Source organism: Pyrus communis, chromosome 16 (genome assembly GCF_963583255.1).
Source record: "Pyrus communis chromosome 16, drPyrComm1.1, whole genome shotgun sequence".
NCBI classification, from domain to species: domain Eukaryota; kingdom Viridiplantae; phylum Streptophyta; class Magnoliopsida; order Rosales; family Rosaceae; genus Pyrus; species Pyrus communis.
In genome coordinates, this window is record NC_084818.1 from 8,089,315 (window position 1) to 8,112,704 (window position 23,390).

At 37.6% G+C, this 23,390-nt stretch overlaps 5 protein-coding genes across 6 annotated transcripts; 4 read left to right on the forward strand and 1 right to left on the reverse strand.

The window, feature by feature from the left end:
- Positions 1–249: 249 nt before the first annotated feature.
- On the forward strand, positions 250–1,306 carry LOC137720518 (GCN5-related N-acetyltransferase 8-like). Its single transcript, XM_068459600.1, has one exon. It carries the CDS (start codon positions 309–311, stop codon positions 1,008–1,010), a length of 702 nt encoding a protein of 233 aa, XP_068315701.1. The 5' UTR covers positions 250–308; the 3' UTR covers positions 1,011–1,306.
- Positions 1,307–5,164: 3,858 nt separating this feature from the next.
- On the forward strand, positions 5,165–6,807 carry LOC137721332 (lysM domain receptor-like kinase 3). Its single transcript, XM_068460431.1, has one exon. The coding sequence runs from the start codon at positions 5,355–5,357 to the stop codon at positions 6,597–6,599; it is 1,245 nt and encodes a 414-aa protein (XP_068316532.1). The 5' UTR covers positions 5,165–5,354; the 3' UTR covers positions 6,600–6,807.
- Positions 6,808–8,574: 1,767 nt separating this feature from the next.
- On the forward strand, positions 8,575–10,910 carry LOC137721445 (mitochondrial protein import protein ZIM17-like). Of its 2 annotated transcripts, none has more exons than XM_068460538.1 (2): positions 8,575–8,767; positions 10,283–10,910. In XM_068460538.1, exons 1-2 carry the CDS (start codon positions 8,689–8,691, stop codon positions 10,783–10,785), a joined length of 582 nt encoding a protein of 193 aa, XP_068316639.1. In that variant the 5' UTR covers positions 8,575–8,688; the 3' UTR covers positions 10,786–10,910. The 2 variants fall into 2 exon arrangements, with proteins under 2 accessions (XP_068316639.1, XP_068316640.1); XM_068460539.1 differs by lacking the exon at positions 8,575–8,767 and adding an exon at positions 8,789–9,861.
- A 637-nt stretch (positions 10,911–11,547) lies between these two features.
- Positions 11,548–16,428, forward strand: LOC137720642 (ATPase GET3B-like). Its single transcript, XM_068459731.1, has 11 exons — positions 11,548–11,788; positions 13,042–13,253; positions 13,379–13,441; positions 13,628–13,738; positions 14,005–14,079; positions 14,154–14,222; positions 14,306–14,371; positions 15,150–15,224; positions 15,302–15,400; positions 15,587–15,721; positions 16,021–16,428. The coding sequence occupies exons 1-11, from the start codon at positions 11,593–11,595 to the stop codon at positions 16,156–16,158; spliced, it is 1,239 nt and encodes a 412-aa protein (XP_068315832.1). The 5' UTR covers positions 11,548–11,592; the 3' UTR covers positions 16,159–16,428.
- Positions 16,429–18,605: 2,177 nt separating this feature from the next.
- LOC137719743 (pectinesterase/pectinesterase inhibitor PPE8B-like) lies at positions 18,606–20,054 on the reverse strand. The gene is made up of 2 exons (XM_068458773.1): positions 19,616–20,054; positions 18,606–19,303 (listed from the first exon to the last, which is right to left on the reverse strand). Exons 1-2 carry the CDS (start codon positions 20,052–20,054, stop codon positions 18,606–18,608), a joined length of 1,137 nt encoding a protein of 378 aa, XP_068314874.1.
- Positions 20,055–23,390: the final 3,336 nt, after the last annotated feature.

Genomic DNA, 23,390 nt, shown 5'->3' on the forward strand with positions numbered 1-23,390 from the left:
GGGAACTTGCGTGGGAATTTAAAACTTTTACTTTTCTTAAAATCAACAATTCACAAATTTATTGACCCTAATTTTTCGTATCTTATCCAATTATCCAAGCAAAACTGACAATTTTCAGTTTCACCGTATTTCCTATTAAGAATACACGTGACGACAATCATGTCGGTGGATTTTACAAACGGTTAGGATTGAAAGCCTCCGTTATAAAACCGATCCTGCTCCTAATACCTTCCCACGCATTTGCTGGAAAACTGTACCCAACTCTGCTCGGTAAGCAAGCAAGCAAAAACCAAACCCCAATCGCAACCATGGCCGCCGCCGCACCGCCACCGCCACCTACCCCAGCCCCAGAGGGCTTCAACGACGTACCCCGAGGCTCCACCCCAATGGGCTACCCACTCTTCTCTCGGATCCGCCTAGCCCACCCCACCGACGTCCCACACATCCACAAGCTCATCCACCAGATGGCCGTCTTCGAGCACCTCACCGACCTCTTCGTCGCCACCGAGTCTTCCCTCTCGTCCACCCTCTTCACCTCCCCTCCCTTCCAGTCATTCACCATCTTCGTCCTCGAAGTCTCTGAGACGCCTTTCGTCGAACACCTTCAGTGCAACAACTCGGCCTACCCACCCACCGTCAAAACCCACAATCTGGACCTCCCGATCGACGACCCAGAACGTGATTTGTTCAGATCCAACGGCGGGGACGCTGTCGTTGCTGGGTTTGTGCTGTTTTTCCCAAATTACTCCACCTTTTTGGGGAAGCCAGGGTTTTACATAGAGGACCTGTTTGTGAGGGAGTGCTATAGGAGGAAGGGGCTGGGGAAGATGCTGCTCTCAGCGGTGGCGAAGCAGGCGGTGAAGATGGGGTACGGCAGAGTGGAGTGGGTGGTGCTGGACTGGAACGTCAATGCCATCAAGTTTTACGAGGAGATGGGGGCTAAGGTTTTGCAGGAGTGGAGGATTTGCAGGCTCACTGGTGACGCTCTCAATGCTTATGTCAATGCCTAACTTGGTAATTTCCATGGCTCTTTCTCTGGAGTTAGAGTTGAGGAAATTACATGAAACTAAATGAAAAAATGGAAATGTAATGTGTTTTAATCCTTTAATTTTCTGGCTGTATTCTTGTAGAACCTTGCTATTTCTCCAATCAATTTCATTAGCGTAACCTTTCGGAGTTTCGAAATTTCTCTTGCTGTTATCTGAATGCCGTTGTTGTTGTGTTTGTTTAATTTTGCTTCTCGGTTCTCAATTGTTTTCTGCGACTTGTTTATCCAAGAAATGATAATTTAGGTGATGATTTCAGACTCCAATTTCGCGATGTCAATGCATTCGTTCTCCTATATTATAACACGAGAATTAATAGCGGTTTAAACTGCACAACCAACAGCTTCCTGAAAAACTGAGGCATAACAATTTGGGTTTCGTATGTCCTCGTTTTGGTGAAGTTGTTCATTCTGGACGCCCGTTTACAAGCTCCGGACACAAAGGGTGCGTGATGACGACGGAGTTGGCTGTTACGGTGACTTGGTCCGTTCCTCCGCGCCCAAGAATTCATCGATATCATCTACAACACTAAAAAGTGGGTTTAGCCTCGTATCGAACTAATGATAATTTGGTTCAAATTTGTTTTTGACGATAATCGAACCTAAGAACTTTTATCTTTAATTAATACATACATACATATATATATATATATATATATATATATATATATATATATAAAAAGTGAAAAGGCCAGTGAAACATTCAATAAACCCAATATTGCCCTTTGTTTCCTTCACAATCAAAATCCAAAAAAGTTCAGAAAATGAGGATAACATGGTAAAACCAGTATTACTACACGAGAGAAAATGAACGTGGTTTGGTTTGGAACTGCTATGAGCAGTTGCGTTCGATTTCTCTCTTTCTTCCACCATCCACCACGCAAAAACTCAATCGTCTCAGTCTCAGGTATTTTTCTTTATTTTCTTCTCTTCTTCTATTCTCTTGCTCTTTTTGGCGTTGATTTCTTTCTCCATCATGTCTTATGAAGAATGAACTTGAAGTCTAAATTACGGCTAAAAATATAGAGGAAAAAATCTGGAAGGAATCCATCGATGGATTCAGACACGACTTTGAAACGGCAGCGATCGACGTGAGATCAGAAGCATGCTGTAGTGGGCAGTGAAACCCCGATTTCCGAAGCAGCAACAACCTTATTTGGTGGAGTTGAGCATGCGACTCCGACTTGATGTTGGAGAACAATTTAGAAACAATAAAATAGCAGAAATACAGAACCAAAATACTTATACTTTATTATTCACAAATACTTGCAATACAGAATGCAATAACACAATAATTACAAAAAATTAATATGATACTAACTTGAATGAATTGAAGGTAGAGGCTAGCGCAAACGCTATGTCCTTCGAACAGTATTTCCGTCTCACTCGTGTGCTTGTGGTTCTACAACGTCTGCTCGATCATGATACAACTACCTAATTCTACAGCCCGCACTGGATTATAGAACTCTAGCGAATTGTTTTGTGTGTTTACTCTCTGGAAAGTTTGTACAGAATATAAGGAGGAAAAAAAAAAGATAATGATTGATGGAAATGAGGACTCCAGTTATATAGGCTCTTTCATACCTCTTCAAACACCTTTTGGATGTATCTGAAGCTATACAACCTCTTCAAACACCTTTTGGATGTATCTGAAGCTATACAGCTCTTTTCAAAAAGATACAACCCTTTCCAAAGAGTTGTGTCTATTAATCAAAACGTTTTTAACTTAATTCGAAATTAAAACTAATTGATCAGATTAATTTTAATTTCTTGGCCCCAAGTGCCCCAAGGGCCAAGGCCCTTGTCTTGATTAATCTTGTCTTGATTAATTTATATTAATTAATATTAATATTATAGTATAATCATCAAGCCTAATCCACACAATCATAAGGCACAAGCCTTCAATCCATTTTCAAATGGTCCAAGTTATAATTACTAAGAAAAATGAATAAGCCTATATAAATGCTAGTGAAAAAATACTGTTGACCAATGTGGGATAAGAGGGTCTCAAACTCCTACACTTTAGTTGAATAATCTCTGCGACGGAGCAACTCGGTTTTGCAAATAACTTACGATGAATTGAAACCTTCCTCCCAAATTTCTACTGCCAACATCTCACCGCACGTCTTGTGAACAAAAGGGTACGTAAAATTGTCCGCTTTCTGTCCAAAACTAAGTATTTCACGGTACAAAACCAGAAACTTGAACGGACATCCATTGCAGGCATATCCCCTGATCATGAAATTCCACAGGAACAAGTTTTTCAGTAAAATCCCATAAAAAAACTGCTGCGCTTGGGCCATTTTACCGCATTACGTAGAAAGGGGTGGTGAAGGTGACAGCGTGGAGCTTGATCGCGGTGAGAAGATTAAGCTGTTGGTGGATAAAACTAATAGTCTTCACTCCCAGGTTAGTCCATAGTTTATGTGTATCAAAATAATATTTGATTTCTTAATAGGTGGCTTCATTCAAATGGAGTTTGTTTTTAAATTGAGTTCTTACAATTGTGGCAGCATAAAATTGACAAAGCAGTTTGCATACGGAATGGGAGAGGGTAAGATATATATATATATCAAGAAATAATAGATAACATACTCTGAAGCCAGAAACCCTATCAACTCCATCTTTAGCAATCTTTAATCAGATAAATTGTTCAAACAAATGTGATAAAAGTCAGTGTATTTTGTGGTGCTGTAAGAAAAAAAAATACATACATATATATATACACACACACACACACACACATATGAATTCTTACTCTTCAACTTAATGTCATAGATTAATTGTTTAATTCATTCTCTTACATTATTATTTGATTCCTTGAAGTATTTTTACCTTTATTTTTTCCTAATCTCTTTGAATATGCTTCCGCATATAAGGAGTCTTTATTTTATCACGCATTTTACACCCAACTTAATTATATTCCAATACCCTTTTTTTGTAATTGTATGTTGTATTTTATTTTTAGGATGTCATATAAAAAAGAAAACAATTACCACAACACATCTTAAAAGACGCGTAGAGCCCGTGATTAAAAAAGACCTTTCGCATGCGCCGAGGGCAGAGACCAGAAACTTCTTTAGAATTCTCCGTTTCTCCGCGACTGTAGGGTAGGCCCACGTTTTTGGCTCCATTTTCTTCTGCTCTCTTGCGTGCATGCTGAGGAGAAATTAAGGAATACGAGTCGGAACACAACGTGTTCACACTGAAAATAAATTCTGCCTCCACTTTTATTTTTTATTTTATTCCTAAAAAAGGTAAATTAATATCAGTAATTGTTTATTAGAAATAAAGGAAAACAAAAAACAGTATTCATTATAAAATTGTTATTAGTATTCTTAAATTCGTTTACACTCCAAATTTTTTATTTAAAAAAAAAATAGTACATTTATGAGGAATGCAAAATGATATTTTTAAAATGTTAATAACAGTACCCTTTGATTATTTTTTTTTGATGTTCTTCGAGTTTGACTCGTCTTGACCCAAATGTTGGGTTTTGAAGTGAGAGGCTTTTAAAATTTTAAAGTTCAAATCTCGTAAATTGGGGGTTTTATACCATTGCCGAAATAGTAAAATGTGGCATGTTAGATTTCAGTCCCCTTGTCGAAGATAAAGAAATAATTTGTGTTTATTAACATAAACCTATTGATCAAACATCGATAACGTATGATTGATAACATAAGACGGTTGATCATCTGCAATTAAGTATTAAAAAGTAATCTTGTAGGCAAGTGTACGAGAGATTTTCCTGATCAGATATCATTTGTCTTTAAAATATCATTTTTCCCGAGCAACCGCAAGGGCATTCTACAGAACACTGCTCCCCTCCCACCGTATATTTTTGGAGGTGGGATGTCCGTGCTTCTATTTCTATACACATGTATTTTTGTTTGTGTGGTCACGGTTAAACTACGTTAATATTTTATATTTTTATTATTTTATATTTTATTATTTTTATAAAAAATTAATATAAAATATTAACGTAACATAACCGTGATCACACTTGCATAAAAAAAAATATGAAAATAAAAAGGCAGACAATCCACCTCCTATATTTTTGTGCACAACACTTATATTCTTTGTCAATAACGTGAATCTTGGTACATATTTATATTGTGATGTAATTAAATTATATATCGATGACAAACCAGTGCTTGGCTTCTTTCTTGCAGTTCCATCGCTTTCGTAAAATTTCTTCCGTGTTCTTAGGTCGTCGATGACAACGACCTAACTCAGTTGCCCATTCCCCTTAATTCTAAACCCCCCAAAATTCCACAGCTCCGTTTCTTCTTCCAATCCCAATTCTGCTATGATTGTCGCCGCTGCCCCCGCCACCTCCTCCGCCAGCGGCGCCGCCCCTATGTGCAGGACCAAAAAGAGCACGCAGGCGATTGAGCCCAAGAGCCCCAATCAACACCGACAATCCTCCTCCTCTGTCCCCGACCCCTCCTTCGCCCATTTCAGCACCAACGACAACAACTCCAGCTACAACTTCTCCAAATCCTCCACCTCCTCCTCCGTCCCCTCCCTCAGATCCTTCAAAGCCTCCCTCCCTGAAAACCCCCAAATCTACGACTTCTCCGAGATCCGCTCCGCCACCTCCAACTTCCTCCCCCGCGGCCGCCTCTCCTCCTCCTCCACCTCCTCCTCCTGGCGCTGCTCCCTTCGATCCAAGGACGCCGTCATCTTCCAGCGCAAATCCCGCATCCCCATCTCCCTCCCCGACCTCCAGCGCCGCCTCTCCCTCATCTCCAAATCCCACCACTCCAGCCTCATCAAGCTCCTCGGCGCCTCCCTCTCCGGGAGCTACGTCTACATCGTCTACGAATTCGTCGCCGGCGCCAGCCTCGCCGACTGCCTCCGCAACCCGAAGAACCCGAGCTATACCGTCCTATCGTCGTGGCTCTCCCGGATGCAGATCGCCACCGACCTCGCCCACGGCCTCGATTACATGCACCACGGCTCCGGCCTCGACTCAACCTTCGTCCACAACCACATCAAGAGCTCCAGCATCATCGTCTCCGAAGAGGACAACCTCGTGCTCGGCGCCAAAATCTGCCATTTCGGCACGGCGGAACTCTGCGGCGAGACCCAGGCTCGGTCGACGAAACTGGAGGGCACGCGCGGGTACATGGCGCCGGAGTTTCAGCTCACCGGAATCGTGACCCAGAAGTGCGATGTCTACGCTTTTGGGGTCGTGCTATTGGAGCTGATCTCCGGGGCGGAACCGCTGAAGTACATAATGGACGAAAATGGCGCCGACGGCGTGTATAGGAGGGTGAGTGTGATTGAGTCTGCGAGGGAGGCGCTGAGGGGTGGGGGACGTGGCGGGGTAAGGAGGTGGGTGGATAGGAGGCTGAAGGACTCGTTTCCGATGGATGTGGCGGAGAAAATGGTGCAGGTGGCGTTGGAGTGTGTGGAAGAGGATCCGGATAGGCGGCCGGATATGGACCGGGTAGCTGGTTTGGTTTCGAAGCTGTTTCTGGAGTCGCATAGTTGGGCGGAGAAGATGGGCGTGCCTATCGACATCTCGGTTTCATTTGCCCCGCGCTGATTTTTTTTTGGGGTTCGGAATTAATTTGGATTTTTATTTATTTATTTGAGGTTTTACATTCGATTTGATTGATCAAAATTGTAAATAATTATTTGATGAGGTGAATAATTATACATACAAAGTCGAGAGGATTGATTAAATAGTTAATAGAAACAAAGAATTTACAGAAATTTGATCTGGTTGATGTGTTGCTCCTACATTTCTCTCTAATTCCGTCGCATTATTCACTCTCCCTCCACCCAAAATCGCAATCTAAAAAAAAAAAAAAAAACGAAAGAGTTATCAGATGCTTATTTGTTTGATTTTGATTGTATGACCGGATGAATGTATATAGCGTTAACCTTAAGGTCCTGCATTGATTTTTCAGTGTAGTTTTGTGATTTTTCTTGACACGATTTATTCTAACTCAGTACGCTACTCTCTTAGAGCACTTAGTTTAACTTCAAGAGCTTGGTTAATCTCCCTTTTGTTTGGTGGGAAAAACAACTAGGTTTAAAATATGTTACAAGTAGGGTAAGTGGAAAATTTTTGTAGTGGAGAAAAGGGATGAAAAGAAGAGCAAGGCGAAAAGCGAGTGGTGAGAGGTCTCGTGGTATGCTTGACTTTTTATAAGTGAAAAGTTTGAGATTTGTCTCGCATAAATGATGAGTTAACTATCTAACTATTTTGTATAAAAATTAATAAATTGTTTGATAGTCATTTCATTTTCAGTTTCAATTGAAAACTAAAAACAACTCGTTTAGTAATTACTTTTAGTACAACCAAAAAATAAAATCTACTTTCTTGAGTTTTCGTAATTTGGCTTTCAGTTTTTTAGTTAGTTACCAATATTTTCTTTAAATGAAATTAAAAACTGAAAATGAAAGGGTTATCAAACAGATTCTAAACCATCTATCTTACTCTGCAATAAACACAAAAATATACTCATGTGACCAACAAAATTGTCAATTAAATGGATTGTGTAGATAACACCAACAAAAATCTTACAGAAGCAGACTGTTTTATCATATAAAATTCCCAATGCATTTTGCATAGAATTTCAATTATTGATGATAAAATTAAAAAAAAACTAATGAAAATGGCTTGAAAACTTTGAGTTTTAATAATAAGGACAAAATAAAAGGTAAAGTAAATAGTACCATGATTGACTTTTTAGTATAAAAATATGATTTTTCGTTAAAGTAAACAGTACTGTAGACTTTTCGTTAAAACTCTCTAAAATTACTGCATCAATCATCTCTATCTATCAATTGGATGGTTAGTGGATATGGATGTTGCTTTCCGTCCAGACTACTAATCATTCCCTTTGAACAACCTTGTCACCAGCCAACTGAAATATGGCGGCCAATTTGTGGTCGCTTACCTCTTAGATTTGACTATTTTTAAATTAGTAACGAGTAATCCGATATTTTTTGTTTTTAATTAAATAAAATGCGTGTTGAGTTCTCGAGTTTGACTCTCTTTTCTTCAAACATCACTTGTATTTGTGATTAAAATATTGTATACATGCAGAAATATGAGCGTTGTCCTTACTAACTTTACTCAAATGGTGATTTAGATCAACAAATCATAGTCAATATAATACTTCCTCTAAATTCATTTTAGGGAGAGGCTGAAATAATATTCTCCGCTGCTGAAATAGTAGATTTCTGTGACAAAGTCACCAACTGATTTCCTTTTGAGATTATTTTTTTATTTCACTGATATCTTTATGGGGTTTGAATAAGCTTATTTTCTTCGATCCCCACAACTAAAAGTTAATATTTTTTTTTAAACAAGCGTTATTATCTATATTAAGGAATAGGAGGATGGGTTAGTCTCACAATAAATTAATAATAATATGGTTTAAATTTATTTTAACGAGAATCGAGTCTAAAACCTAGACCGTAGTAAGTTGCACAAATAAGAGTTATATAAAACAATAAATTTGTACCAAATAAGTGTTTTTTCCTTTCTTTTGGGCCAATTAATAGAAGTATAATCCAAGGCGTTTAAAACTTGGAGGGCACTCTGCCTCTGCTGTTACCGCCTCTACATAATACGGTTTACGGAACCGCCAAGCTCAAGCAATCCAAGCAAGAACTCAACCATGGCGGCTCGAATGTTGCAGAGACGCTTAGGCTCACTCCTCCTCCGCAATCAGCAGCCTAACGCCCATCTCTTCAAAGGTTAGGCCCGCCCACTCAAAAACCCAACATATCTTGCTCATAAATTCTTCGCTTTTCGTAGTCGATTTTCGTGTTTTTGCCTTTTTTCGTAAAAAAAAATATGAAATTTTACTGCCATTGCAATTAAAAATTTGTGGTGTCTTTCGTTTGTGTGAAGGAAATTGATTGTATTACAATTTGGGTTACTGATGTATATGGAGATTATGTTAAAGGGGATTAATTTGTGAGCACTGAGTTTTGTTAGGTTTAGGGTTTACTCGTTCTCTACTTTGTGCTGATGGGTATTTGTTAACTTGTTTTTAATGCATGATTAGGAGAATAATTTTCTCAGATAAATGCGTATTAGTATCGCTAACATTGACACTTCAAAAACTGGTGTAACAATTTTGGGAAATAGAGTTCTAAGAATTGTCTAAAGGAGATCCTTTTAAATAAGTTAATAGGACTTAATTGAATATCGAAGGTCAAATCTTGTTCATGTGATTGTAATACATTGAGCTAATAAAAACCCGCGCACAGAAAGGAGATGCGATAGAATTCATTGTTGCTCTCTGTACTTGAGATTCCAAGAGAAACAAAACCCTGTACAGAAACGGAGGTTCTCAAGCCTCGCAAGAACAAAATCCCACATAACCTACACTATGTCTGTATGTCTGTAACTTGGAGTTTACTAACAGTTGTGTAGAAACCCCGAACCTTGAACTTGAGGTTTAACTCATACATGCATTGCAGAATGCAAGACATACCTAGAACTTCATATTTTTATAGCAGGGTTGTGTGTGCGTGTTGGAGGGTTATGATATTTACAAGACTTGAATTTGTTGCCGCAAATATGATTTCAGCTTCTAAATATAGACATTGTCGTTATGAATTTAGACTTTCTGTTCTCGTAAAAGTGAGAAACACTTTGGATGCTGATTCTAGCACTAGTTTTTGTTTTTTGACCTCATAGCTTTACATTAATGCTAATGGCCTGTTTCTTTTGTGGAAGATTGCAAATCGAGAAAAGAAAAAGAAATCCGATGATGGAAAAGAATCCAAAGAAGTTCCCATGGATCATTTGTCAACTCCTCAATCAATGACTTCTTCGATGGGTATAATAAAATAATCATTTTGTTAGCATTCCGACGAAGAAGTCATTGATTCTTTCAATCGTATAGGGAAACTCAAAAAAATTTGGTTATTGTTTACTCTTTTATTGATGGTGTTAGGGACAGACTGGTGTTACTTGTTTGTACGGACTCAAAACTCTGAAATGGACATCCACAGTATGTGACAACCATCAAATTAGACACAAAAGACTTAGTTTTGTGAGAACTAAAAAAAATTGAAATTCGTTTTGTTGCTCGATTTTCATTGAAGTTCTCCGTTTGTTTCACCCTGTATGATTTGGTTCAGCCAGTCATGTATAAGTTCTCCATGGATGTCTTTTCAAGATAAATATTTCCATGCTTAAACTGTATACTATTTCGTTTAACTTTTCTTGTTTTTGTTTTTACAAATTGTTGGTGGCAGATCATTTTGTTCCTTCTGCAAGTTCCATACTCAGAAGATACGGATTTGACAAAAGAGGGATTCAGACGCAAACAAATCTAACAAATCCGGCTAATGAGGGTTTGGTGAATCTTGAAGATAGCCGTTTGAAGCCTAAGATTGACGCAAATGCTATCAACAGTTCCGATGCCAAATTTGCCGATGCTTCCACCCAGAAAATATCCCCAAGGCATGACCTTGCCATGCTTTTTACTTGCAAAGTCTGTGAAACAAGATCTATGAAGACGTGCAGCAGAGAATCATACGAGAAAGGTGTGGTGGTAGCTCGCTGCGGCGGGTGTAACAATCTCCACCTGATTGCTGATCATCTCGGGTATTTCGGACAACCATCCAGCATTGAGCAATTTCTGGCTGCCCGCGGGGAAGAGGTGAAGAAAGGTTCCGCCGATACGCTGAATCTGACTCTTGAAGATATAGCCGGAAAGAAACCTGGTGAAGGGGTTGAAGTTAAGCAATTGGAATAGTTTCAGAGGCTTCATGGCATGTAGATTAGAGTTTTCTTAAGACAAATGTGCGTTTGTGTTCGGCGTTAACCCTTATGTAGTTTTACACATATTAATTTAATATAGTATATCGCTTGTATAAAAAACAACGAAATATAATGCAATCAACTTTAATTTAATGATTTTGATTTAAAAAAAACTTTAATTTAATGAAAACTCTAAAATTTTAACTTTGATTTGAAAAGTTCAAAAAAAAAAAAATCTTATATGAAAATTAATTAAAATAATGGTGAGAAAAACAAATGAAATTTTGGCACAAGGGATATTAAGGGGTAGATAAAAGTACAGGACAATCAGCAATTCTATAAAGAAGACACTCTTAAAAACTTGAGTTATAAATAACTTACTAGACTATATACTCTTGATAATGAGTTAGTAATAATATTGTTCAAATCTCTCACTTATAAGTGAAGAAAAATAATACTAGATCGTAGTACTAAGTATCTATATCAGATGTAGGTTAGATTAGTTAATTACATCGTGCTCAACGAGTTAAATCCCCTTCCGATCTTTTAGTAGATTAGAGTTTTTTTTTTTTTTGATAAACGATAGCATTAGTGGGTTAAACTTTTAAATGTTAGAAGTTGATTGGTGGGAATCGAATCCGCATTTGATTAGAGTAATTTAAAATATCGTTTTAAAAAAAACAAAAAAAACTACATCCATGCGGGTCAAGTACTTGAGCTCCATCCGGGTACAATCCGAGCATATTTAAATACCAGCCGACCGATGTAACCCTGAAACTCCCACTCTCCAACCAGAAAAACCATGGCGAGTGGCACATGTATTCCCTCCACTTTCACACCTATTCTACACAACTTAACCGCCAGAAACTCCATAACAATGGTGGGTTTGCTCTCTCATGCTCCCAATATCCTCAGGCCTCTCTCTCTCCCCAAAAGCCTCGGTTTCAGCTCACTTTCCACCACCACAAAACCCCCCAGAAAATTCTTCCATTTGCAAGGTAGTTTCTTTGTTCAATTTTCAAATACCAATCTGATTATTTTATGTGTTTGATTATCTGGTTTGGGGAAAAATCAAAACTTTTTCGGTTTTGTTAATTTGTTGGTTTGAATGTTTGGATGGGTTGTGTTTGAATTGGTGGTTTTGATGGGTTGAAGAGTCGTGTGGTTCGGAGCGGTGTCAAATTGGGTTTGTTTTGTTGATTATTGTTTTTAAGAAACTTGTTTAGCTTGGTGGAGAAGAAAGTGGATTGGATTACATAGGAATTGGAGTGGAAATTAGTGTTGAATGGGAAATTAAGGAGATATGGGGTACGGAATTTGGATGCTTTGGTTTGATTTTTGTAGTAATATTTGCTGTGGTAAAAATAGCTCATTGAAGGAAACCATATCGGTATGGATGGAGGTCGGGGATGAGTGTTTCTGTTTAAAGAATTTCAACTTTTTTGCTTAAAAAAAAAAAAATAATAATAAATAAATAAATAAATTCGACTTTGGTATGTATGCCTACCGGTGTCTGTTAGTATGTTTGGCTCTAAATTTAAAGGAGTGTAGAAGATCGTGTCTTAGAACTTGCTTTTCAATAACCAATAAGTTGGAATGAATCCACTATCAAATGTATAAGAACTGTGAATGATACAAGGAAAATGTGTACTCTTGCAAAATATGTATTAGGAAGCAGCCCGGAAATCAGGTTTTTGCCCCTTTTGGTGGAAGATTGGCTGATCTTGCCCCTTTTTGAGAAATTTCTTTCAGTTTCTTTGAAACCATCCACTTCCCATGCGGGTAAAAATAATAGTGAGATTAAAATTTCTTGGACTGCACCTAATATACTGGTTTATCTGGATTCATATTTGGTTTCTTTTAAGTCTAAATTTTTGGTTTGTTTCCTGAAAACCTCTGAAAGAGAAAGAATTTGGAATCCTTAACTTTGTTATGAATGAAACCCAACAGATAATTTCTTCTCTCAACCAAGCCTTATGTTGTTGCTTAGATATGATATAAAAAAGAGACCCGTTACCCTTGCTCTCTCGTTTTCTCTAAAATAAGCAAGTTTTGATGATTTTACTACAGATTTAATTGTTTGTAAGGAAAGTTACCTCCATACATTGACTGTTATTTCTGTCATGGAATCGTGTTCCCTTGCTAGAATTTTTATTTGTTCTATGATGTTATCATGGGTTTTTTGTCATTGCAAAGTTGAGATTGTCAGAATGAATATTTTTCACTTATACTATGCCTAAATTTTGGTCAGTGAGATCAGTGGCCACTCCAGCAGAAGCTGTTGCCGGGTTTGATGACATGGTTGCTGGGACTCAGAGAAAGTATTACATGTTAGGCGGGAAGGGCGGTGTAGGGAAGACAAGTTGTGCTGCATCACTTGCTGTAAAATTCGCTAACAATGGGCATCCCACTCTTGTGGTTTCCACTGATCCAGCACATTCCTTGAGTGATTCCTTTGCTCAGGTTTATTATGATCTCATTAATGTTTTAAAGTAGTTGCATTTCCTGTAAAGTAGAACTTAACTAGTTGTAATGTGTATGCATGCGTGTGCACATATATTATAATGATACATGTTTTCTTGTCGTAGGATTTGGCTGGAGGAACACTTGTACCAGTTGATGGGCCTGAAGCTCCGCTTTTTGCTCTTGAGGTATGTGGAGTTAGTTTTCCATATAAGTTTTTGCTAATTTTCTTCACGTAATTCTGTTTCTGCTATTGTTTGATGAGATCATCATTATAATGATAATGTACTTGTTTTTTTTTTTCTTAAGATAGTTTTGTGGTCTTAGTACTCTTATATTTGGTGTATGTAGCTAAACTAATAGCTATGCCACAGATAAACCCTGAGAAGGCAAGGGAAGAATTCCGTAATGTAAGTCAGAAAAATGGTGGAACAGGAGTCAAAGATTTCATGGATGGTATGGGCCTTGGGATGCTTGCGGAACAGGTAAAGCTCTATTTGGAGATATTGCAACTTTAGATTGTTTTATCATCGGTTGATCATATTTTATGTGGTGTAGACTATAGATGTCCTTACACCTTAAGGCCTAAGTGATAGGTTGAACACTTGTGCAGGCACACGTGTATGTTCATGTTATGATCAAACTAGTATAGGGATTTCACATCGGAGCTCTATACCAATATGGATTGATTTTTGTTTTATGATGATTCTTGCTTCTCTTTCACCATATGTATTTCTTTTTCTGGTTGAAGTTAGGAGAATTAAAACTGGGAGAATTACTAGACACGCCTCCTCCTGGTTTGGATGAAGCTATTGCAATTTCCAAGGTATGTATATTTTGGCTTGCCGACATGCACACCATCTTTTTTTCTCTTCTATTAATGTTTAATCCTCTTTCCAGGTGATACAATTTCTTGAATCCCCGGAATATAGCATGTTTACTCGTATAGTTTTTGATACTGCACCCACGGTGAGAAAATATACATGCTGTTTTCGTCTTCAATGTTTCTTTATAAGGAAAATTAGCTCATTATGAGGTGATATTGTTAACAGGGTCACACATTGCGGCTTTTGTCCTTGCCAGACTTTTTGGATGCATCAATTGGTAAAATATTGAAGGTAATGACGTCAACTTAGAATGAATATCTATGGATATGTGTGTGTGCACTGTGCATGGGTGTCTATCCTGTATTGGAATTAAATGCACCATATGGCTTGAGATTTAACTACTTCATTCTAGTTGCAACTTGCAAACACTATAATTTGATTATGTTAGTTGACGAGCTTCTTGAGAAGTATTGTTGGTTAAAAACTGTATGTGCATTTATTGTTGTTTTTACTTTTTAAATATTTTCATAGATGTTTTAAGGTGTAAATACTAAATACCCGTTGTAACTTGTGGATAAAAGCTCTGACGACTGAGGTAGAGCTCGGTGTTGATGCTCAGTATATGGGTCCTTAGTTCTTGAAACTATGGTACTGAATGTTCTGGAAAGTAGAGAATTTGTTTCTGTGAAATCGTTTTTGATTTGAGTGCTTGCAACTCTTCCTTGTGTCACCAGTATGTTGGTGTCAACATATTTTTCTGTTTTACCATTAAATGAATACAATTTAATAGGTCCATTATCTTCTCTCAGCTTTGTTATAAGGTTTGCTGCTTCCCAGACAAGTAAGCCACATCTTTTGAACATTCTTAGAAGAAAAATCCTTGGATCACTTGATTTTTAGCGCATTTATCTGTAACTTAAAAGACAAAAAAAATTATGGCTAGTCTCATATGAATGTTAGCATTCTTACCTTTGTAAAATTCATGTCTAGACATTTTTGCTACTAAGCTTGTTCTCTTGATTTGCAAATGTTTGACATTTTATGTTATCTTTACATGTCTGTTGTACAGCTTAAACAAAAGATATCGTCAGCCACCTCGGCAATCAAATCTGTTTTTGGGCAAGAGCAACCCCAATTGGGCGCGGTAAACCTGATGTCGTGAGCTGCTTTTATACTCTGCTGTGTATACATGTATGCTAATATATGTAAACTTCAATGCAGGCTGACAAATTAGAGAAACTAAGGGAGAGGATGATTAAAGTCCGTGAACTTTTTCGTGACACTGAGTCAACAGAGTTTGTCATAGTAACAATACCGACGGTAAGATCTTTGGAAAGTATGTCAATATACTTTTCTTTCTGCTGTAATTTGGTGTGTCTTGAGTATACTTTGATAGATATTTCCTTACAGGATTCATATTCTACAATGTAGAATCTAATCTTTGTATAAAAGATGGATGAAAATTAGCTTCCAATTGATTGTTTGCAATTTTTTCTTGTTCTCCAGGTGATGGCTGTTAGCGAGTCATCTAGATTGCATGCCTCTCTGAAGAAGGAAAGTGTTCCTGTGACTCGACTTATAGTTAATCAGATTCTTCCCCCGTCTGCCTCGGACTGCAAATTCTGTTCAATTAAAAGAAAGGTGTGTTAATGACTCTCCCTTTACTTTTTGGGTAGGAAATATTATAACTTCTCATTTTAGCACAAGTGTGCTTTTTGTCACGTAAAATGGTGAAGTTCTGTCCAAACCATGCAAGAAAACTTGCGTTTCAGTCTGATGCACTTTCATCTCGTGTGAGTGTGCGTACGAAAAATTTTCATTAGATTTTAATGTGGATCCACACCTTAGTTTGATTTTGTCTGTTCCTTTCGTTTGTTATATATGTTTGGTTGAGTCTGGAAGCAGTGAATTCTAATTAGTTTATCTTCCGTAAACCTCAGGATCAAATGCGTGCTCTTGATATGATCCGGAGCGATACAGAGCTATCCGGCTTGACAGTGATCCAGGCTCCACTAGTTGATGTGGAGATCAGAGGCGTTCCTGCCCTTAGATTTCTGGGAGACATAATTTGGAAATGAACATCTTTTTGGACAGAACAGGAGTATAGTTAATGATAAAAGAAATAACCTTTTTTGTTTAACCATTCATTTATTCGATAGCATTCGGTATCTCCAAAAATTCGAAAAACGGGTTGATTCGTTTGGGGACATAAGTTGCTGTTATGTTCCTCGTCTTTGTAATGGTGTGGCATCCCATTTGGCTAAAGTTTGCTTTATCAGTTGGATGCGATTTAATGTGGTTCGAGGAACCTTCTGATATTCAGTTCTGTAATACGAGGAACTTTCACATTCTAAAATATTTAGACAAAGTAATGAAGAAAAGGATTATAAAAAGTTACGTTAGATAGGAGTGACTAGAAATGCATCTACGAGCTTTATAAAGGCATGAGAGCGGAATTTGCAAATGACTTTATTTACAAATCCCTTGATATGTAATACCTATGTGATGCATTTGCAACATTAATTTTTAATTCCTTATGTTTAATTTTTTTTGTTATCCATTTCTTTCTTATTATGCCTAGGTATCGTTTAACGTTTGAAAATTCATCACCCAAACACACTCAAAGTGACAAAAAACGATGTCTCAATACGAAAATATGTTATCATCCTCTATTTTCCATTACTGCCACTTTATGTGAAAAAAAACAATAATTTGAGCCAAAAAACATAGAGGAGAAAAATTGAGCCACAATTCTAGGGAGAATTTCACTTGGCAACCAGTGTCTCACCACATTCTTACTCCCAACCTGTAAAACAGCACTGTCATGTGTAGAAAAACTTTCACTTGGACTCATCATTTTTGTTAATGATGTTGCTGTCATTGGATCATATCAAGAAGGTCATCCATTAATTTGGTCACACGGTAGACACTCTTTGCAACATTTGAGTCGATACCATGTTCAAATTGGTACGCGCACATCCTTGGGGATGAAAGACTTAGCCATGACTTCATTTCAGAAAAGACATTATCTGCGCCATTGACACAATATCCATGTTATGAAGCTAATTAATTAAGATTCTTATTTAGTTTTAGTTGTTAACGAACTACACGTCATCTAACATGTCACGTAGCTTTTGGATTTCCTAGCAGCGTGTACAACAAATATAAAAAGCTTAAAGTGCAAAATGAGAATTGTAGAATGCCAATAACGATCCCTAAAAGAAAGACCACCTAATCCCCCTCCCAAGTAAATATGTATTAATTTGGACCCTTAATCTGGTAGACCAATTACAACTTCACCGAGTTTGAATTCTTGTTTTTCGTACTGCAAATAAATAGAGTGCAATATTATCCTTGTAATTATCTTTAAAAATATACCAACTAGCAATGACCAAATTTCAGATCCCTCTCTTGTTATATGAAAGAAAATAAAAATTAAGTGACCAATTATTAAATTAAAGTTAGAGGTTATGGATATGAACCTTTAAGATGAGGAAATGTAGAAAGTACCCAACCAGAGACTCCAGCAGCTGAATTAAGCATTTCCTCACAAACCACAATGATCCGATTGGTCGAATTTCGATCATCTACACCAACATGCATATGTGACAAGGTCGAGGCCACACTCTGCGCAGCTAGCCTCGTCTTCTCCAATTGCTTTTTGAATACGGGCAAAGGAACTTTGATAAAGTGATTGGTTTTCTCAGCAAGTGTGTCAACGGATAGACAAGTAAAATAAAAGATGAAAAACATGAGATAGTAGGACGACAATTTCATGAACGGACTCATGGCTTTAGGGTTTACCAGAATATGTGGAGGATGAGTGAGATATAGCTAGGGTTCCACTATATATGAAGAAGAATCTCTTATATGAGTGTGTGTGTGTGTGTCTACATATATATATAGTTATATGTGCAGATAAAAAGAGGTGGCAATATTCCTTTATAACCTTTTTTCTTATAGATTTATTTCCTGTTGAATTTGAAACGTTTCCTTTCAAAGAAATAAAAACCATCCTTCTTTTCTGTTGAACTTGAAACGTTTCCTTTCAAAGAAATAAAACCATAGTTATTTCCCCTTGAACTTGAAACGGTTCCTATGAAATAAAGAAGAATCATAAAGCATTTAAAATCTTTAAATGGGATTTCTTTCCTGCTGGTTTCGAGCTCTACAGAAATAAATGGGGTTTCAACACTGCATTAGGGGATTCTGTGAGAAAGGTTACTGTAATTTTAGAAGGATTGTTGTTTGGCATTACAAGATTAGCACAACAACTTGGGTTTTTAGTGCTCCATTACTCCTAGAACGTGTAGTGGAGCTGTACACGTTGTCTTTGTTTGCTTCTTGACGCAACGATAACCATAAATGAATTCATATAGAGCTAATTTGACTTTTCAATATTTTAACGGCTGATGTAAACATTATAATATAAATTTAATAAAATATCTATGGTTTGACCAAACAAATAAAGATTACTTTAAAAAGAGGTAATAAATCTTCTATCTTGTTGACTTCCAAACTGTGATCAAACTTGATCCAATCCTGGTGCGTATGGGACACCGGTGGATGGCAGCCATGAATCACCATCAATAAACTTGGTCACGGTAAACAATTTGGCCTCGGATGCCTTGGCAATTACATGATAGCCGGGCCACTTGACCCGACCTACAGTCGAGGCACCCGTCCCTTTGTTCATGTACTCAGCATAATACAAAGTGCCAAGCCCACCAAATCCATACCAATCCAGCCAACCCTGGGGCACTATTACATTACTCATATATGACTGCATGAATATAGTACGTGAATATTTTCCCCATGGTCGACCTAAGTACGTGGGCGAAGAAGCAACATTACCCCCTAGATCGGTGTCCGGCTCAACGTCGCAAAATTGAAATGAGAACCCCGAAGGATCTGCAGCAAATCGACCGTGCGCAGTGAGTGTGTTTTGTGCACCTTCAAGGTTTTTCCTAGCAAGAATTTTACAGTTTTGGAAAACGGCGGTGCCGTAGCCGAAGATGAAGTCGATGGTGCCACTGATCGTGCATTCTCGGTAGAACTGGCGACCGGCCGGCACCATCAATGTGTCTTGATATCCACTCATCTTGCACCTGTAGAAAACTGATTGGTCGCCGTAGGATGAAAGTGAAACTGCCTGAGACTTATTTGGCCCCGCAGTGTTCTCAAAGCCTACGTACATTGCTATGAATCCTTCAGCACGTACAGCTATATAAGGAAATTGATTGATTCACAACAAAAATCAAAGAAGTTGATTAGGATAAATAAGCACATGAAAATCTTCCATGCATAACTTTATTTTATATATGAGAAATGACAATCAAACACAATTTTTTCCCCTTGTGTAATCCTGTTTAAGTATTCAATTCGATGTCAAAAAACAAATAGGGATATATGAGAGGGAGCAAAATTGTGCTTGATTATCATTTTCCGTTTATAATGTTTTGTAATGACGTAGATCGCAAAAAAATCCTGTTTTCTTGAACTGAGAATATCCTAGTCAAAGTTTTGATGTCTTACCAAATGTGGCTGAATCAACTGTTTGCCAACCACTAGCATTGCATCTGTTGCCAGATATGGTAGTAACGTCCATGCCCTCTCCAATCAAGACCAGATTAGTCTTGGTGGGATCAATTTTCACATATTCTTTGTAAATTCCTTTCTTGATAAATATCACAAACCGCTGCTGGCTATGACTTGGTGCAGCCGCAATGGCATCCATTATTCGATTAAAATTCCCACTCCCATCCTGAGAAACCGTTACATTTGGCGTCTTGGAAAATTTTGCGTCTTCGAAGTTCGTCCCACCGGATAGTAGTAAAGGCTGATCGACATTTTGGTAATGGTGTTGCTGCACTTGGATCATGCCGATGACCTCATCGATTAGTCTGGTCACATGTTTGAGGCTCTCTGAAACCTTTGAGTCGATACCATTCTCAAAAGCTTCCATGCATGTCATTTCTCTGGTATGAGAAGTATTCAGCCATGTTCTCATATGGGAAACCACATCACCTGCGCCATATATACAACATTATGAGGCTAGCTAGGTTAATTAGTTTACACATGTGTGACATTCACACATGGCACTTATGCAAACAAATAAATCAATGACAAAAATCTAAATAATTAATATGTCTGTTGTCACCCACTAGCTAGTTTTTGTTTTAGTATTATATCTTTCTCCAATATTGAAAAATATCATCTGTTTGAATTATCCTGTCTTATGAAAAAAAGTTTATGCCTAGGGAGCGGTTTTCCCCATTTTCTGTCTCCTCTCTGTGATTTCTTGACCAACTGCCTATTGTTGGGAAGAAATCTGAAGTTCGAATTTATTACCATAGACCAAATCCAACCTTGGGCTAAATGTTATTTTTTAGGTTTTATTCCCCCCTCCCAAAAAAACACCCAATCCAACTCATGTTAAATGTGTGGACTAAAAGCTAAAAGCCAAACAAAAGCCAAATTCCCCCCAAGATTTAGCCCAGAAAATGGTGTGGGCACCACCAGCGGGACCCCACCCACATGGGCATGTCTCCTAGGATTTATTGAATCCAATGGCTGAGATCTAATATAATCAAATCTAACGGTAAAAAAAAGATCTAACGGCCCAAACTTAAATCCAACGGCTAAAATAATTAAAAAAATTATTTAACTCAAAATTCACCCAAATTTAGTGATTTTTCAATATTTATCGGAATTTAAATATTTTTAGGTTAAAATGTTCATAAAATTAAATTATGATAGTGTACATAATTTTTTTAAAATTACTTTAAAAGAAAAAATTAGCCTAAATTTATTCTTTAATAATTTCGGGCTAAAAAATTTAGGCCAGACGGGTTGGAGTAGAAAAACTGTTTTTTAGGCAAACCTAAATTTTCTGGGCTAAAAATTTTAGGTTTTAGCCCAAGGGTTGGAGATGGTCTTATATTAAAGAAAAAAAAACCAAATAGAAATTAAAATAGACAAATGAAACGTGACATTATGTACACGAAACCTTTCAAATCATGAATTGTGGAAAGGGACCAATTCAATACTTCAGCAGTTTCACCAAGCAAACCCTCACAATATGAAATGATCATATGAGTAGAATTTTTAGCATCTTCAGCAACATGCATATGTGACATCGCTGAGGCTACATTTTGCACAGCTTCCATGGTTTTCTCCAATGAATTTTTGAACACGGGCAAAGGAACATCTATCAACAACTGGGGATCGACATTATTAGCACCCGGGTTTATGGATAGGGAACATAAGCAGATCGTGGAAACGATGATAAAATGGTAGGACGACTTCATGAATGGACTCATGGCAGAACGCAAAAATGCAAATGATGAGAAAATAGGGTTGATGCAAAGAAATGATATATGCACTGAAGAAGGCCCCCTTGTATGTGAACATATATATGCAGATAAAATGTAGTTGCTAGACACCTTTATGTAAAAAATATTAAAGAGATTCATGCATTGTAGATTGTGATTTTTGGTTTATAACAGGACGTGCAGTGTACCATTTTTCGTACAGATTTGTTTACTTCCTTTCAAACCTAGCAAAAACAAATTCACTTCCTTTCAAATAAACATAATTCAAAAGCATTAATTAATTTCTTAGTTATGGTGTTTGGGAATATATTTCATAAAAAGGAGGTAGATTTCTAGGATTGGGGGAATCCGGAGGGGTTTGAGAAAAAAAAGAAGCGATAATCCTTTCTTCCGAAATTTGGAAGTTCAACTTTTTAAGGAGCTGGATATCATTCTTGAACAAGAAGCTTTGTTTTGGCAACAAAAATCAAGGAAATAAAGGCTGAGAGACGGGAGAAAAACACCAAAGATTTCCGTCTTGCAACAATTATTAGACGAAGAAGAAATAAAGCAGAAGTTCTTCATGATGATAATGATAACTGGATTACGCTCTCTCTCTCTCTCTCTCTCTCTCTCACCTCCAACGGTTATATTTTTGGTGTATGAGCTCACATGCTCAGTGAGTGTGCCCCGAAATATATGGAAGAATTTGCAGAGGTATATTCTCTGGTTTTCCGATCAAAATTTTCTTTTTCTTCTGCTCAAGCTTTCTGAGTTTCTCTTCCATAATTGTTGTTAGAATTCTTGTTTAATTTGAATTCACTAACAGATTTGGTCTTTTATTAAGCAGACTCTGACTGAACTCCAGCTCCCATTTTCTGCAATCAAGCTTATAATGCATTGTGTAACCTCTACAAGCTTTCAAGTGTGTCTTAATGGTGAGTCGTCGGACAGTTTTAAGGCTAAGCGGTCTTTGACAAGGTGATCCTTTATCTCCCTATCTTTTTGTATTGCGCATGGAAAAGTTGAGTCGTCCTATTGCTAACGCTGTGGAGATTAATAAATGAACTTTCTAAGGCTCGAAATCACCCTTATTCAACCTGTTTCTTCTTCTATGCCTATTTATGCTATGCAGACTGCAAAGTTTCCTAGTCAGTCATGAACTTGATAAAATTAAATCGTGATTTTATGTGGGGAGACTCTAGCTTCGTAAAAAAGGTTCACTTAACTAAATGAGATCTTGTTTGCAAACCAAACGCCGGTGGCGGTTTGGATTAAGAAAACAAGTCAGATGAATCAACGTATGTGGGCTAAGGCGAGTTGGAGGATCTATCAGCAGGACCAACGCTGTTCAAGGATAATATTTGAAAGTTTATTCTCTATTGGACCCTAATTACCAAAGTCGTAAAGGTATGTCCAGTACTTGCTCTAGTATTATATTTGGAGCTAATTTGATGAGACAGGTCTGGTGTCGAGAATTGCTGATGGTACCAACCAAATTTTGGACAGACAATTGGTATGGTTGGGGGCTTTTTTTGGGGAAACACCGGGTAATTTGCATGTGGATAATAATTTGACGGTTTCAGTCTTCTTACTAGATGATAGGTGGGATGTTCAGAGGTTGCATTCTTTGTTGGCTAAGCTAATTTGGGGTCATTCCTATAAAGGTGTATTTAGTGTTAAATCTGCTTATGGTTTGTTCTTTCATTTGGAGAGTTAAAGGTCTTTGCTTGGTTGGTCACTCAAGATAAAATTCTAACCAACCAACAAAGATTTAAGAGGAAGATCATGACATTGGATGCTAGTGTCCCATATGTGGGGGTCCTGTTGAAAAATTATTTCATCTTTTGCGAAAGCGATCTAAAGCTCGAGCTGTTTGAAATTTATTTAAGGTCCCTAATAATATTCTTTTTACCTTCAATTTAGACATGGAGGGATGGATTGTTGCTAACATCCACTGTAAGACTCTCAGTTATCAAGGGTTGGAATGGTGTAAT

Coding starts and splice junctions, on each gene's coding strand:
- LOC137719743 (XM_068458773.1), bottom strand. CDS start 20,054: ATGACATGCATGGAAGCTTTTGAGAATGGTATCGACTCAAAGGTTTCA. Junction 19,304..19,615: donor AGTTGATTCAGCCACATTTG/GTAAGACATCAA, acceptor TTCCTTATATAG/CTGTACGTGCTGAAGGATTC.
- LOC137720518 (XM_068459600.1), top strand. CDS start 309: ATGGCCGCCGCCGCACCGCCACCGCCACCTACCCCAGCCCCAGAGGGC.
- LOC137721445 (XM_068460538.1), top strand. CDS start 8,689: ATGGCGGCTCGAATGTTGCAGAGACGCTTAGGCTCACTCCTCCTCCGC. Junction 8,768..10,282: donor TAACGCCCATCTCTTCAAAG/GTTAGGCCCGCC, acceptor TGTTGGTGGCAG/ATCATTTTGTTCCTTCTGCA.
- LOC137720642 (XM_068459731.1), top strand. CDS start 11,593: ATGGCGAGTGGCACATGTATTCCCTCCACTTTCACACCTATTCTACAC. Junction 15,401..15,586: donor TCATAGTAACAATACCGACG/GTAAGATCTTTG, acceptor CTTGTTCTCCAG/GTGATGGCTGTTAGCGAGTC. Junction 15,722..16,020: donor TCTGTTCAATTAAAAGAAAG/GTGTGTTAATGA, acceptor CGTAAACCTCAG/GATCAAATGCGTGCTCTTGA.
- LOC137721332 (XM_068460431.1), top strand. CDS start 5,355: ATGATTGTCGCCGCTGCCCCCGCCACCTCCTCCGCCAGCGGCGCCGCC.